The 16,501-nt window shown below is 36.0% G+C and overlaps 1 protein-coding gene across 1 annotated transcript; it reads right to left on the reverse strand.

Annotated features, from left to right (window-relative positions):
- Nucleotides 1-2,661: 2,661 nt before the first annotated feature.
- On the reverse strand, nucleotides 2,662-5,438 carry LOC142334554 (uncharacterized). The gene is made up of 2 exons (XM_075382674.1): nucleotides 4,834-5,438; nucleotides 2,662-4,535 (listed from the first exon to the last, which is right to left on the reverse strand). The coding sequence occupies exon 2, from the start codon at nucleotides 4,285-4,287 to the stop codon at nucleotides 3,208-3,210; it is 1,080 nt and encodes a 359-aa protein (XP_075238789.1). The 5' UTR covers nucleotides 4,288-4,535; nucleotides 4,834-5,438; the 3' UTR covers nucleotides 2,662-3,207.
- Between the last annotated feature and the right edge of the window lie 11,063 nt (nucleotides 5,439-16,501).

Below are 16,501 nucleotides of genomic sequence, written 5' to 3' on the forward strand. Positions count from 1 at the left end.
GGACCATCTTATGCTTCTTTGGAATCAACAGTAGCTGACAAAAACCCGAAGGCACTAAAAACGCACCACAGAGCTATCATAAAGTTTTTTGCAAATAATAGAAGTCCAACTTTATGTTTGAACACCCGGCAAAACCCGATCAATTGTTACTCTGGTTCAACCAACTGGCTTTTGAAAACCACTGACAAATTAATTCTGACACATTCTACAAAAAATTCTGTTAATCAGTTGTCAAAAAATATCAACCACCCGTTGTGACAGATTTCAGATTCGAACCATGGCGCACCTACTGAAATTATGCATTTTCATGTTTCAATTTATGCCCATCTCCTCCATGGAAACACAAACTACACAATAAAAATGTATATAAAAATAAATGTTTAAAGCTGGTTTGATGAATGGTAGCTTTCACACAAAACGGCCAATATTCAAAAAAATAAAAAATGGAAAACAAAAGACATTTACATCAGAAAACAGTGGCGTGATAACCGAGAGGTAAATTGTGTAATTGACACACCAATGATCGATGTTTAGATCCCTTGCCTCCGGAAAACTGTCTGTATGCGGATGAGCTCTCAGTTAACCATAGCATCAGGTTGACCATAGCCTGACCAATCTTGACTGTAATAAGGATTTCGGAAGCTAATAAAGCAGCCATAGTCACCAAAAAGAGCATTCATCTTAACAAAATGAACAGTCTGAGATGTATGGAATAAAAGAAAAGGAGAGCAGAGCACAGACGACTGCTAATGCATTGCAGTCTAAAAGCCTAAAGCTGCTCCGCCGCAATTACATAGAAACAAAACTATTATCATTAATCATGCCACCTTCTCCAAAAACCAAAACTCTAAAATGACAAGTTACATGTTTGTTACATGCATCCGACAGATTTCGGCCATTCAAATGTTTGAAAGATTTAATCAGCTTTCCGGCCATTCAAATGTTTGAAAGATTTAATCAGATTAAATCAGCACCTTAATCAGCTACAAAACAAACAATCCCTTTTTAATCAAATTTCCTTATCACTAGTGTTAGATATGATGCAGAACTCTCGAATACGATGATGAAAATCGGATTGGCAAGGAAATTTAAAAAAATTCTGTCACCAATTCTGAAGGAAACGAAAATCAACCCAAATAAATGAAGCTAATAAGTAGGCAATACAACGCTAATTGCAACAAGACGGCTCGAGCCAGATTGCGCGTGGCAAAGAAAGTTCTAAGATTGTCGCATAAGGAAAAGAACCAGAAGCAGAAAAATTCATTGCTGTAGAAGTCCCTTACCTTTTCGAGGCTTCCTAGACTTTTGTTAATGTTGTAGTCTTTTTCTGCTATGTACCGGTTTAGGATATATTGTAATCATTTTCAATTAAAACCATTTTAGCTTAAGCCGGCTTGCTACTGATGTTTTTCCTGTTTAGATAGACCAATTCAAAAATTTTTTAGCGGATAAATTTTAAGAAAAATCATTTTGTCAGACTGAAAGAAACTTCAAATTGGTTATAATTTAACTGTGTTGTTAAACCATGCAATCACTGAGCTATTTGTGTTGCTAACAAGTCAAATCATAATACTTTTTTTATTGAACGTGGTTTCCTTATATTGGAGCTTTACCTGGTTCTTAGTGTTTTTATTTTTACTATTTCTTGTCTTTCTATAGCTTGTTTTTTATCGCTTTTATATTGCTCATGTTTTTATCGGTTGTTTTTTGCCTGCAATGAGTAAAACTGAAAGCAAGAATGCTAGACGCTCCATTGTGCAAAGAGAACATCAAAAATGAAGTTAAAAGGAAATTGTGAGCAAAAATTTAATCTAATGCTAAGATATTGATTGTTCAAATTTTCCTTCTTAGATTTTGCTGAACGGTTCTTAGCTGACAAAATGTTTGCGGTTTTGACGAAGTTTGCTCAGCAGCATATTTTGGGTAGGCTTCTAAAGCCAGAGATGAGAGGAACTTAAATGTCAAACTGGAATTTTTTTCCTTTTAGTTCTTTTCAAGAGAATTGTCTTCTGTTCTAATCCAATCTTTGCCATAAAATTTATGAAATATCTGAGGCAAGTTTTCCTGTATGCTTTTATCATTGTGATCTAAAACTGGAAAAAAGATCAAAATTTGTTTAAATTTAAACCTTTCCTCCAATTTTCCCTGATTTAATATTAATTTGGGCGTTTCCAGAGAGAATTGATTTAAAATTGTTTGTTTTATCTTCTTAATTTGCTTGTTCAATTCATCGCTTAACTGTTCCAGCTTAAATAAATTTTTAACACAAAACTCGAAAATGAATAATAATTTTAAAATCAGTATTCAGTTCTCTTTGAGATTCTCCCAAAAACTGCATTAATAAACAAAAAATTGTTAACTGCAAAAAGCCTTAGAACTCCTGGATAATAGTGAATTGGTAAACTCCGCTAGTTAATAAGCACCTTTTTTTTACTTTGGTCAGTTAAATTTTGCCATTTTCGCGCTGAATGTTCGAAATTCTATGATACATGGAGTTCCACTCAAGTACGCTAGCTTTAAGTAGTTTCAACATTTCTAATCGTGCAGTTTTTTTGCTCATTTTTTTGATTACACGTATAAACAGTTGTCCTACGGAGCATATAGCCTCGTTCAAAGTTTTTAATGTTTAAAGATACATACCAGTGATGAAAAGAAAAAAACTAAAGCAAACATTTGTATTCTAAAATGACTAAAATCTAAACAAAATAGAAAAATAAATATCCCGGACCAACGATGGTGGATAAAGTCTACGCTAAAGAACATGCTAACGACAAGGAAAGCTCCTATAACCAACATAGGGTAAACTTCGATGCTGACGTATAAGCTGGCATCATAAATAACATGGATACAGAACATATACTGCAGTATTAGTTGCAATACAAAAGTATTATAAACGTTTTACGCATCAAATTGACACGAATTTGTTGATAGCGCCGTTTGATATGACAAATCATTGGAGACAATTTTGAAAAAGTTATTTTAAAACGAAAGGGATAATGTTATAAAATGAACATTGTTGACTGAAACAGTCTTGCTAGCAACATGAGAGGTCGTTGAATGAGTCAGTATCATAATTTAACACTAAAGACAGACTAAGTTAATAGTCCTTTGTGACTTTCGTTGCATTGATTGGCATAGTAAAGGTAGCACACGTTGATTTGAGGGAGTTTAGTTTTCCACAGTCATTGCAGTTGTTCTCAAACGTCTTTACCTATGCTTGAGGCGGTCTAGCTTCTTGTTGTAAGTTTGGGCCATTAGTTCCCAAATTTTCTCCTCTTTTCCAACAACTTGTTCAAGCACTTCGTGTTCCTCGAGGAAATCGTTCACGAAGTCTGCTCTCGTCTCCCGGCACATGTCCAAATATAGCTTCAACTGCCTTATATAGTGCTCTCGGATTTCTTTCGACTTCAATCCATGGCATATCATGTACACAAATGAATGCGACCAAAGTGACGAGCAGGAATTACAAGAAGGTCTGAATGGTTCCACATGATTGAATATTTTCTCCAGCATTATCCAGATCATAGTACCAGTTAGGTTTTCAAACTTCAATGGCAATTTCACTATGGCCACCCCGTTTGGTCGAAGGCATTGAAGCATGATATGTAACTCGGCAAACTTTAGTTTCAAATTTGGATAAAAGACACGTGACTCTGTCTCTTGTTGTTCCACTCCGTTCTCGTCTACGTAAGCAGCCCAAGCACCTCCGAGAATGACCATGTCATATCTGATTAACGTTTGAAAGCTCTGATTGGCTGATAGTTCGATGACGTCGTTGTACTGGCAATTGAGGCGACTGTGTTGCGTAATCATGGGGGCGCCTCCGTCTTTTGGGTGCAGAGTATGAGCGTCTATCCTTACGTCTGGGAATCGATCCAAAAGCGCCGCACAAAATCCACCTGGCGCACAACAAAGATCCAGTACTCGGTGAAAGTTTCTGCGCCAGAGAGCGGGTGAGTTCTCAAGCAGCTCACGCATCATTGCGTAACAAGTCTGTAGGAAAAAAGAAGCGGTCTTGTCAGTGTTAGTTTCCTTGGCTCGCTTTCTTCGCCTCTCTTGGGGGTCGTAGTTGATCTGGAACTTGGCATCGTGAGTCTCCCAATAGAGTTTTCGTGACGATATGAATTTGTCAAAGGATCTCGAAGCAATCAAGAGGTCTCTGCGCTGTAGGAAAAGAGGGTTCAGGGGGCTCGTTTCCCAGCGAGGCACGACAGCTTCAAAATATTGTTGGGCATCTGTGGCTGAAGCTCCTGGTGCTTCGTTCTTTGATGGCAGTAGACTAGGCATTGTACTATCTGGGTTATTGTTTTCCTACTTCTAGCAATTAAAGTAGCTTCTCTCTCAAATTTCGTTACACAATAAAATAGTATCCAAAATAGGTCGTCAGGAAAAGTGCGTAGTTGAAAATGAAGGGTTTGTTTGTAACAGATTTCAATTAAGATGATTATGAAATAATGTGTTGTAGAGTAGAATCTCAGGAAAGAGACAGTTTTGGGGAACGTATGGGGTTGAAGTCAATCAAAATGATCAATTATCTGAAACACAGAAAAAATTATACATCAAACACCTTTTGATACCCATTTTATGCAGACAAGAAAAAAATGTGATTTCAGCATCGTTATATTTGTTTCTCTCAGTACATTCCTTTCGAACTTGCATTAAAGGAATTCAAAATGAGCGATTTCACATCGCTGCTTTCAACGCTTTCCTAGCAGCAAATTGTTACATGTTTCTTATGATCATAGATTGATTACAAAAATAGCAACAATCAACAAAAATCATCCACAAAATTAACAGTCAGATGAGGTTTAATTAGAGGAAGAGCGAACTTACTTTTTTGGCAAAGAAAACCGACGACTGATAACTAAGCTCGCTGTAGTCAAATTGAGGAAGCAATTATCAGCTAACTGATAGGAATAGTGATGCAGTTTCAAACTACCTTATGATTGGACAAAATGTGAACAGGGCGACTTTATTTAAAGGCAATGAATTTTCAAATTTTCACCAGAATTTGGACGAATCGCAAAACGATTATGTGTTTTTAGACTAGCTAACTGATTATTGAGTGCAAAGTTTTAAAATGAAGCTGTGTAAGTTCACTTAAAGTGATAAAATGTCCAATATTTGAGCTGTAATAAAATGCAACGCAGCAAACGAGGTGCCACGTCAAAAGCAAATGCGATAACAACAGAAATAAAATATCGAATCGATGAAGTCAAAGTCTAATCGGATCTCCGACAAGCCTGAAGTATCAACACGACTTAACAAACCGAAAGACGACAAAATACAGTAAACGGTTCTGGTATATTGCTGAACGAACTTGTATATATCTTAGGCAACTTCAGCCGCAGTTTATAATTCAGAATCTATTCTAAACTTCGGATCAGCTGAACAAATTGTGTCACTTGATACAGAAAATGGTTGAACTGAAAACAAGATAACTAATACGCGTTGTAAAGCACAATCACCACCACCACCACACACTTATATATCTACTCTTCATTTGGAAGCGCCTAAATGCTCCAATGAGATTGAAGCACGAATTCCATTCCGTCATTTAGCTGCAATTGTAAATCCGATTTCCAACAAAGCAAAAGTGAAGTGTAGCTACTGCGTGTTAGTCACAGCAAGGAACTATGACAAAAATAGACCATGACGCAAGAATACCAGAAGAAATGAACACAAATGCACTACTATTACTGTAGCATAGAGCCGAATGTAGTGACTAGCAAACAACAACAGATATGCACAGTAGAATACAAAATGACGTTAGCTTGCAAGTAGTTGCATTAGCAAAGCAAGAACAACAAACTCCTTTACAACATTAATTCTTGACTCAACGTCATCTGTTAAAACGTGCAAACAAAAGCCACGTTTCACAGTTTGAGAATTGAGTCTTTTGGCAAACATTAATAAAAAACCGGGACACTACTCTGCACTCAAGTCAACTTGTGCAATAAGTCACATGAGTCTTCGCAAGGATTGTGATCTAGTCATTTGACAATATTAAGTGTAAAAGGGAAGTTTTGCATAATCCTAAGCCGCCGCTAAATAATGCTCATAATTTTCTCCTAAATTAAAATACCTAAAAACCCACACAAGTTAGAACAGTTCAAGATAAGATACAGCGTTCAAAATAGACAGTTGAGCAAACTCCTCGGAGGTAAAAATTTGGGAGTTAAAAGGAAGAGAACAATTGGAAACAGCCAATTAAAAGCGCTAATTAGCGAAAACTTCAAACTAAGACTGCCAATTTTCACCATTTTTCCTGCCAGTCTGGCTAGCTCTTGGCATATTCATTTCAGGGGCCCAAAAGGTTTAACCCGCAATGTCAAAATGTTGGACACCATGCTTTTATAAATTTAATTCAACCAAAGATTTCAGACACGTGAATTGGAAAAGCTCGAAGAACAATGACAACGTACGGGTCATCTAAAACACAAAACTTGAATATCTCAAAACTATTCCAAAAAAAGTATTGTTTGTGGCTTTTCTTATAATTTTAGATGACGATGAAAAAAATCTGTAAGCAAAGGAAAGCATCCAGAGACATGCTTAACATTGCATGTAATTTGTCGAAAATAGCGCGGCGATAGATGTATAGACCAGCATCAAATAAATAAATAAAACCCAAAATAACTAGCAAAACACCATAAGCCGAATTAATAAAGCCTTAAGCCTGCTGGACAATAGCTGCTGCTGACCCCTAACTGACGTTCGGCTTGAATCAGGTGGAAAGAAAATTGCAGAGAATTTTTTCAAAAGTTCAAAAAATGTTCCATTGTGGTCCGTTGGACTCACCACGCCTCTAAAATGGAGGATAGGTCTAATGTCGATACCAGTTACTAATTTACTTCAATGAGCTCCGTTCACTTTATGCGCTGTCTTTATAGATTTGAACTTATGCCAAGGCGTTATCGTTTGATCCAGTTGCTGAGAATTTCTCTTTTTGACCTTGGACGTAACTGCGTCAACTTGAATGAATTATGAAACCCATTCAATTGAAACAGTTGGTGTGTTAAGTCAGCAATCAGACGTGAAAATCGCGACTCCTTAACTTAAAAATAAGACATTAAGTCATACATCATCATCAACATTTAATTCTTTCGTTCTAGTGCCTCAGCCTAACAATGAATATAAGATTAACAATTTTTCTCAACGAACTACTCTGAGAAGCACCCCAAAAGACCTCAACTGGTCAAAAAACTTAAGTACACATTTTAAGATATGGAAAAGTAATAGCTAAACAGCTATAACTAGACTAAAACGGCAAAATGAAATGAGAGCAAAAAGCTCCAAATTGCTTATGAAAGTCCGATAAAAATTAAAATACATTTTTGCCAAGAAAAAAGTCGAGACCGATTAAACAAAATACGTCACTTTTATCTTTTTCGACTCGGAGAGCACCTTAATAACAGTCATTAGAGTAATTGACGGAGACCATTAAAATAGGCCTCGTGTATTACTTATCATCAACATAAATCAAGTTTCAGATATCGCCATTTGATTTGATTATCTCCAACTGAAGTAGGCAGGATATAAATTGAGAGTGAAAAAAGCGATGTGTTCCAAAAAAACCATTCACGTGAAATAGCCAAGAGCTCACATAAATAAGAGATAAGAACGAAGACAGGCAACTGAGTCAAAAGAGTTACATACCGCGGAAAAACCGAATAAAAACGGTGAACGAAAGGTGATCAAAATCTTGATTAACAAGAGAAAACCGAACAGGACAGATTCTGAATGAAATTATGGGTAAAAAACAAAAATTAATACTAAAATCTCTTTGCTCAATAGCTGGCTTTAACTGCATCGGTTTGACTAAATTTAACACTTCAATCTGATTTCTATTTGACACCGAAAGTTGAAATGAGGACAGATCCTAAAACATATAGCGTCCCTAAAACCGATTCAATTTTTCAAAATTACAGACGAACCAGAAAAGCAACAATACTATCACTCTGCTATGTCTAGTACATCTATTGAAATCAACTCGCTCATTGAATTGACAAAAAAATTCTGCTCGTGTATATTGCGTGGGGAAAAGAATGCGTATCTTTATGGACAATTTAATCCTGAAAATTTGAAAGGCTGTATCCCGGAAGCAAAATGTGAGCCATCTTGCCCGCCGAAAAGGAGTAGCTTCAATTTTTCTTTAAATGCCAATTTTTCTAAAATGCCAAAGCATACTATCTAACGAAAAACCACAAAACATACAATTTCTATAAAAACTGCACACTAAAGCCATTAGATTGCATGGAAGAGAAAGATGATAATTTTTTGCCAAGTTAACTGAAAAAATTTTGCCAACAAAGTTATGCAAATAACTAACAGGTTATTATAACTGTTGTTATAACTAACTTATTAAAACATTAACATTAAAAGTAATAATCTTGCGCTCGAAACGAGAGCAAAAGAACATGACAACTGAAAAACTAAAGCAGACCCACAAGTTGAAACAGTAGTCCCTATATTAGACAAAAAGAACCAGATTGAAAAAAAATTAAGGGCTTATAATCACTAATGATTTTCATCAGATTAGAGCCCAATACAGCAACTTCTTGAGCAGCAAAAAGGAGTCGACAATTGAGCGATTTCAATCTTAAGGTGCATTTGAGTAACTATACACGTAGAATTGCTCATTATTTCAATAGATATTACTGGTACACGAATAAAGGACGACCGACCATTAAGACAATTTTAAGCCTGCCTCAGACTTTCGCTACTGTTAAGATTAGCAAGCTGAGTGGAGCCTTTTAACATGGAAACTTCAGTCTTGATAGTCCAGATATTCTTTCAATTAAATTCGATTAAAAATATCTCCCTTTTTGTAAACAACCACAAGAAACACTAATCCACTTCCCAGTTCGGTTAAAAAACTAAGCATAGCTTTAACAATGCTAACAGGATATTCCCCAAAGACTTCTTTATGGAAAATATAAAGAGCATCAGAAACTTTGCTCTACAAATTCTACGACTGATTCGTCTTTTCCAATAACAGCCAATGAACAAAGCAAAACATCCTAGCATTCGCTTTCTTCAGTCATGCAGGAAACTTTTAAGAATTCGAGAACTAAAATAAACTGAGCTTAAAAAATCCTTCAACAGAAGTTGCTTAAAATAATGAAGTGCTTCAATGTACGATTTACTGTCATAGGGCATCCACGCTTATCAGTAACTATGTTAATTTTTACAATCATGAACATTGAGCTGAGAACTTGTTTCTCTCTAGAGAATTCGACTGTGCTGCAGAAAACAACGATTTAAAATATATCAATTACTTGAGCTCTACACTTTCATCAGAGGAAAGTTCACTGCTCATATTAGTTACTAATCAGTTCACTTATTTTCCCCAAGGATAAGTATTTTTAGACGCCGACATTTGAACCACATTTGGTGAGATCAAATCAGCTTGACGCCATTTAAATTTTGTGACGCCAACATAACACACCGCATAGTTCAATTCATACGAAGCAATTAGTATTGAATACTTTTAAACTCTTCAATGAAATCAACGTTCTCTCATGAAGACGTTAATGAAGAAGCTTTTATTCCATCAAAAAAGGCACAGAACTTAATTTTCAAGAAAAGTGCATTCTGTAAAATGTCAAGCAAAACTTGAGGCAAATGATGGCCTCAATATAATTTTGACATTTACAGAAAAGCACAGTGATGCAGAGTAAAATACTTCACATTAAAATAAAAGTTCATCTTTTAACACCCCTGCCCATTCTAGCCAGTTCCACTTTAAGTAAATATAGTACCAAATAGATCCTGCAAGATGACCGAAACAGTCGATGAGGTCACATTTGGCCTTAAAGATCTTGAATTAAGCAGAGTTAATGACAAAAAATTAATTTGGCACCGATGTTTATACAGATTTCACCACAGTTCAAAATTAGACCATGAACAAAAGATCCCGAAACGACACAAGAATGATGATTAATACGCGTTTGCGCACAGTTCAAATTGGCTTACCATTAACACTGTTAACGTAGCTCAGTGGCTACAATTTCCTCAGCTAACAGTGGATAGTTCTTCAGATCGAAAATTCAAATTGTATACGGAAATAACAATCATTGTTAGTAGCGACAATGGCTACAACAAGATGGCTCGCGCGAGTCTGCGCTTAATACAGCTTGTTCCAACACAATTCTAAAAAAAAGTGCCGAAAAAATCATTTAGTTGATAACAACTTTCCACAATTTATGCGGCCTAGAAATTTTGGACTAGCTGAAAACTTCCCCCAAATTGACCAATGCAGGCCCCCTCTAAGACGATCCCGGAACATTTGCTGCACGTCACAATGTTCTCAAGTTACCAAAAAAAATTTAATTATGTAAAGTTACAATAAAAATATTTTTTCATCAGTTGCGGTTTCTTTCTTTCAAGTTGGCCTTCCATAGCACATTAAACATGCATTTTAATGAACAAAAACTTGAACGTTTAGAACCAACTCAACAGAAGCTTAACCAATAACGTGTTCACATAATCATTCCTATATTAAAAAGCTAGTTTTCTCATATGTACCCAGCTCGTGTGTAAGAACTGGGAACAGCCATTGTCTAATAATTAACAGTTCATTTGCGGAGTTGTTTTTCTCACTCTTTTTTTTTACTCATATTCTTTCTTCTCTACAAATTGTGTATTTATCACTGTTACAATTAACCTTTTCACCCAACGCAGAGTTGGATGGAAACGAAGGGTGAATCAAGTCAATTGAGGAAGCAGGTGGATCAATTGCAGAGCTCGGTCACAGGTTTGATGGCAAAAAACAACAAACAGGAAATTAAATTAAAATCTTGAAAAATAAAATTTGTTACGAATGAGCACCTCAGAGCACAATTGCCTGCATGTGCTGCCTAATTATAGACAATCCACCTTTCGATTCAAGAGATAGTAAAAGTGTACTGAAAAATACCTTGAGATTTTTTTCAGCAAATTTCTGAAAATAAATCTCAGTGAGAACAGAATAAAAGCATGTCATATTTTACCTGGAACTGCAAATGGAGATCAATATGACTCGGTTATTTGCAAGTTTGTCTATTTCGCCGAGAAAGAGTGTTTGGTGCAAGACGAAAAGTAAAAACTGAAAACAGCCTGAATAACAAACCTTTTTTCTTGAATGAACGATTAATAAAGTTTGAAGCTGAACTCAGGGCTGGGGCAAATAGACAGGGCCTCATTACTCCGACAAAAAAATGTAGCCTATTTGTATTAGTGAAGCGAAAAGATACTGTCTATCACAATATCAACCAAATTAGCGATCTTCAAAATGTCAAAAACCCGATCAAACGAGACAACCATAAAAAGAAATACTGCCATGATGATGACAACAAAGTTGATGATGATAGAGAGGTCACCGGACTTCAAAAAATCTTTATCTTTGAAAGATGATTGAACAAAAAACTGAAAGACGTCTAGTAAACACAAAAAAATTAGTTTTGTTTTGTACTAATATTATTCTGGTCTTACTTGGAAACTTTGGGAAGCAGTCCTTATTTTGAGGCTCAGTAAAACAGAAGCGTACAATTATTTCCAACAAAATTTCCAGAATTTTCTTTTTTTTAATTAATTTCAATTCATTTTGATTTATTGTTGAAAAAAAGTGATTACGATTACGCGTCACATTATATTTAAAAATTGAAATATAGTAACTGACTGCCATTACGCGTCACTATAACCAAAAATCAATGAGAACAAATATTTGTCGTACAGCAAATTTTATGGCTGCGATAAGGCGCCTATTTAAATTCGAAGATGTTTCTTTTTTTTTTCTCTCAATGTGAAAACAGGATCACTAAATTTAATCAAAATCATCAACTTTCTCCAAGTACATGATCTTAGCAGAAAAACTTTTAATTTCATCGTTTTATTTTTCCCTTTTAAGAGTTACATGAACAGGAAAAAACATTTCAGGAACAAAGCGAACAATTTTTCCCCTTTGCAGACAAAAATTTCAATCGAATTAAAGGTTGACATTGAATTTAAACCTGAGGTAGGCTAGCTGCTTTCTCTGTGTCCAACAGAAATGCATAAAAGCTCATAAAACTGTCTGGCAAGTTATGGGATCAGTTGATTTAACTCTCATGTTATATCCGCTAACACTTTCACCTTTGCTGTTTTAATTCATTGAAGACAATGCTCGTCCCGCTTTTCTTCCATTTGTACTCATCATTTTAGTACAACAAAATGCAAAAGCTCTTCAAGCTTCAAAATATAAGATCTTTACACAAAAACTTAGATCGGCTTCAAATTGTAGTAAACAGTTTAGATAGTTTACCCTTAGCCGTCTGGTTAACAGAAACCTGGATAATTGAAGAGTATGACACTGCTTGTTTGCAACTGGACGGTTACCTAAAAACTGTCACTGTCAGTAGGGGTAAAAAGAGGAGTTGCTATTTTTTTGAAAAACCAAATAGGGTTGAAACAGTATGCAAATAGAAGCAATGAGTGCCAAATTTTGTTACTGAAATTTTGCTATAATAACTAGAATCTACGTCAAACCAAACACGTCCAACGAAAAACTCAGCACTAGCGTAGGAAGCCCTTTTGAGAAAATTGTTATTCCGGAAGACTATATGTCGGTTATATGTTGAGATTTTAACATAAATCATCACACCGTTTCGTCAAAGTTGAAATCATTGCAATATGCCTCGCTCTCTTTCGATCTGCATTGTAGAAAATGCGAACTGCACTAGAGAAACAAAGACTAGTAATTCTTGTACTGATGCCGTGTATTCCAATGTTAAAATTGATTTGAAAATGCTACCAACTAAACTAACAGATCAGTTGGTACACGCTCTTTTTGGATTCTCGGAACTCAAACTGAATCATTTAGCAAAAGAAAAAGTTGATGATCGTATGATTAAATTTTGGATAAAAATTAATGACGTAAATGCAATTATTAATCTTCAGTTTTATATGCAACATGAATTAGAGAAGTTGGAACTAAGCCTTGATCCATTAAATTGTGCAGAAGCCATAAAAACTTTTCAGTTACTGTTGAACAAATGTGTTGAAAAGTGTTCCTCAGAAAAATTGTATAGGTACAAAAAATAAAAAAAATGTGGGTTGACAACGAAATAAAAAATCTAGCTAACAACAATACCAAAAGAAAGACAACAATACCAAAATTTTGGAGAAAAAGACAAAAATGATCAGCTCAAATTCAATGCACTACGTAACAAGCTGCAAAAACTGAGCAGAAGAAAAAAGGAGACTTATAATCAGCGATTAATAAATGCATATGGTGAGAAAAACTCGGACATCTTTTTTTGACTGCATTAGTAGATTACAAAGCAAAGTCACAGCGCAAGCTAGGCTCAATAAAGAAACAGCTGATAAATTCAAAGACTATTTTTCTTCAGTTGGTAAAATCTTAGCATCAAATTTTGAGTCTAACAAAGAGAATAATTCTAAAAGCAATAGTATTAGTGTACAATCAATGCGACTAACAAAGGCCACTTTGCTGGAAGTACGGGAAATAATAAATAAAATGCAAACCAAATATAGCACAGATTGTTTTGAATTGAATAATTTTTTCTGAAGAAACTCAAATGTGTAATTGCGCCAACACTAACAAAATTAATCAACAAGTGTATCGATGAAAGAAGTTTTCCATTAACACCGTGCGTGAAAGAAGCTATCAAAGTCGCAGTACATAAAAGTGGTGATGTCCAGGAACCATCTAACTTCAGACCAATTTCTCTACTTGGGACTGTTGCGAAAGTCTTTGAAACATACTTGAACAACAAAATATCTATTTTTTTTGGAAGTTTTTGATCTCTTGGACGCAAATCAATATGGTTTCAGACGACAGAGAGGAACAACTGTTGCTGTAGCTCACTTTTGTTGAAAACGTTAGAGACACTGTAAAAAACCAGCCAAAGTGCTCGGTAGGTTTGTTTCTAGATTTGAAAAAAAAGCATTTGACACATATGACCACACCTTTTTTCTTAGAAAAATTGCTACCATAGGTTTGCGAGGCGTAGTGCTTGAAATTATGAAATCTTACTTATCTGACAGAAAACAAAGACTTAGATATGGTGCTGAGACAACGAGTCCGAGAACAGTTACTTTTGGCGTGCCTCAAGGTTCAGTTTTAGGACCACTACTTTTCACCATATAAATCAATGACATCAGAGAACAATGCAACTGCTCCACAAAAACGCTCTATGCCAACGATAATGCTCTGCAGCCACAAAAAGATGCAAATGAAGTTCTTTTTAAACGTGATATTAACAACATCGGCCCCTACTTAAGCGATAACAAACTGACGCTCAATGTCGAAAAATGATTTAATCTAAACTTAGGATCTAAGACTGAACAATGCAAGCCTCAAAAAGATTAACGACATAAAGTATCTAAGCTTTTTGCTGGACAATAAATTGGATTTCAAAAACACATAAATTTACGGGATTGTTTTACAAACTAAGGTTTATATTGAGTATTAAACAATTAGTTTTAGTATATAAGTCCTTTTTTCAACCGGTAATACAATATGGAGTACTTATTTACGGAACTGCAAAAAAGACGAGCCTGAAGTTTGTCGAAGCTAAAATCAAACAGATTGTGCGCATTATTTTCAGGAAACAGTCATCAGTCAACAGTGATCGTACGGAAAAATATGGAATCTTCCTGGCGAAAGCTCTACATATTTATGAGCTTTTGAAATTTTTAACCAGAACAATTAGGCGAGAACATAAAGATGAAGTTTTTAACAGGTTTATAGAGGATTCAGAGCTTGTCAAGTTAGATGAGAAAAAGAAAACAAGTAAGAAACTAAGGTATAGCAATCAATTTACTGGTATCAACCAAAAGAAAATTGGAACATGAATAAAAAATTTGCTAAATTATATACTTAATTTCGACTCAAAATATGTTCATTCTATGAAGAGTTATTGTAGATCAGGAATTAATACACACCACCATACTTTTCTTGAAAATATTATACAAACAAATGATATCATAGAACTTTCATAAATTTATTTTGGGCAATTATCTAAAACAATAAGTGTTTTATTTCTATGAACTTACTTTTCTTGAAAATATTATACAAGCAAATGATATCATAGAACTTTCATAAATTTATTTTGGGCAATTATCTAAAACAATAAGTGTTTTATTTCTTTGAACTTACAAAATTTCCACCGTTTAATCACGTATACTTGCTGTCATTCACTTTTTTAAAACCTTGAAAACAAACCAATATCAACCCCCTACCCCCGCCCCTATTTGCTAACAAACTTGAACTGCTTCCCAAAGACAACACCCGACAAGGCTTTTTTGCCTTTTGATGGCCTTTCCAGTATGTATATGCAAACCTCATAGAACAATGCTGTTTATTTACACATACTTGAGAACAATTTATCATTATTATTATTGAATAAATTTATATACACATGATGGAGAGGAAGGTTCCCTGTCCATATTTTTGGTTCTTGATTGCGCCAGTCAGCCCCTAGGGCTTTGCAAGAAGAACGGTAGGACATGTGGTGGCGGCCTGCGTCAGCAGGCGCCATCGCATCCACAATGCCATCGATGTCCGGTCATCTCCCTGATCTCTGGAATGGGGAGACCAGTGCATTTCCGGTGGAACCAGTTTGGCAGTCTACACACAAGATGGACCACGTGTTAGCCTTAACATTCTCCCCCCAGGTACCGCAGGGGTACGAGACTTTCCTCTCTTGTCTTGTTCTCTGCTCCTTCCTCGTCGATCTTTTTCTCTTCTTCTGCGCTGCCTCCCCTCTTTTCCATCTCATTCACCTTTCGACTATTCCTCTTCGGGCATCTTTTTATGTGTCTGCTGAGGTCGGACTTACTCTGGACAACCAAACAGTACGGGCATTCACCGGGCTTCGTGTTTACGAAAGTCTTCTTGTGCATAGCCAGGTTGGCTGCAGCCGTGAGTGTCATTCCGCATCTGTTACACCTACTATCCTCTTCCCCGTTCTGTGTTTCCATCGGATGTGTGAATTCAGTCCACCTCTGGCCTTGCATTTTTGTCCGCACTGGTCACATTCTGTTTCATGTCTATCTTTTCTTTGGTCGCTCTTAATGTTTTCTCGCTTCGCCATCTCTTTATCCCACTCTTGCATGTAGTTGATCCTTCTGTTGACGATTCTACAACATTTCTTCCTGTCGATCTCCCAAGCTTCTACTGTATCTGGATCTTCCCCTGCATCCTTGATCAGCTTTCTCCAGTAGTACAACGTGGTTTGGATTCGTGACCCATTTCTTGGTCTCTTTTGCTGGCCACCCGAGAATCACCTTCTCGGCCAGCCTCTCGTTGTCCATGCGAAGAACATGTCCAACTCTCTGGAGAGCTCTTCAGGTGATCTTCGTCTCAATCCTATCTACTGCTAACTGGCTTCACTTCGAAAATATTTACCTTCTTTCTGGCCATCTCCTTCAGCGGAGGTTGCCTTTTCTCCGACCAGATATATCATGCAAAGGAACTTCTTGAGAGGTCCGGCGTTCTTCTCCACTGTTCTCAGCC

The sequence above is a fragment of the Convolutriloba macropyga genome, chromosome 2 (genome assembly GCF_964194025.1).
Source record: "Convolutriloba macropyga chromosome 2, txConMacr16.3, whole genome shotgun sequence".
Classification (NCBI taxonomy): Eukaryota; Metazoa; Xenacoelomorpha; order Acoela; family Convolutidae; genus Convolutriloba; species Convolutriloba macropyga.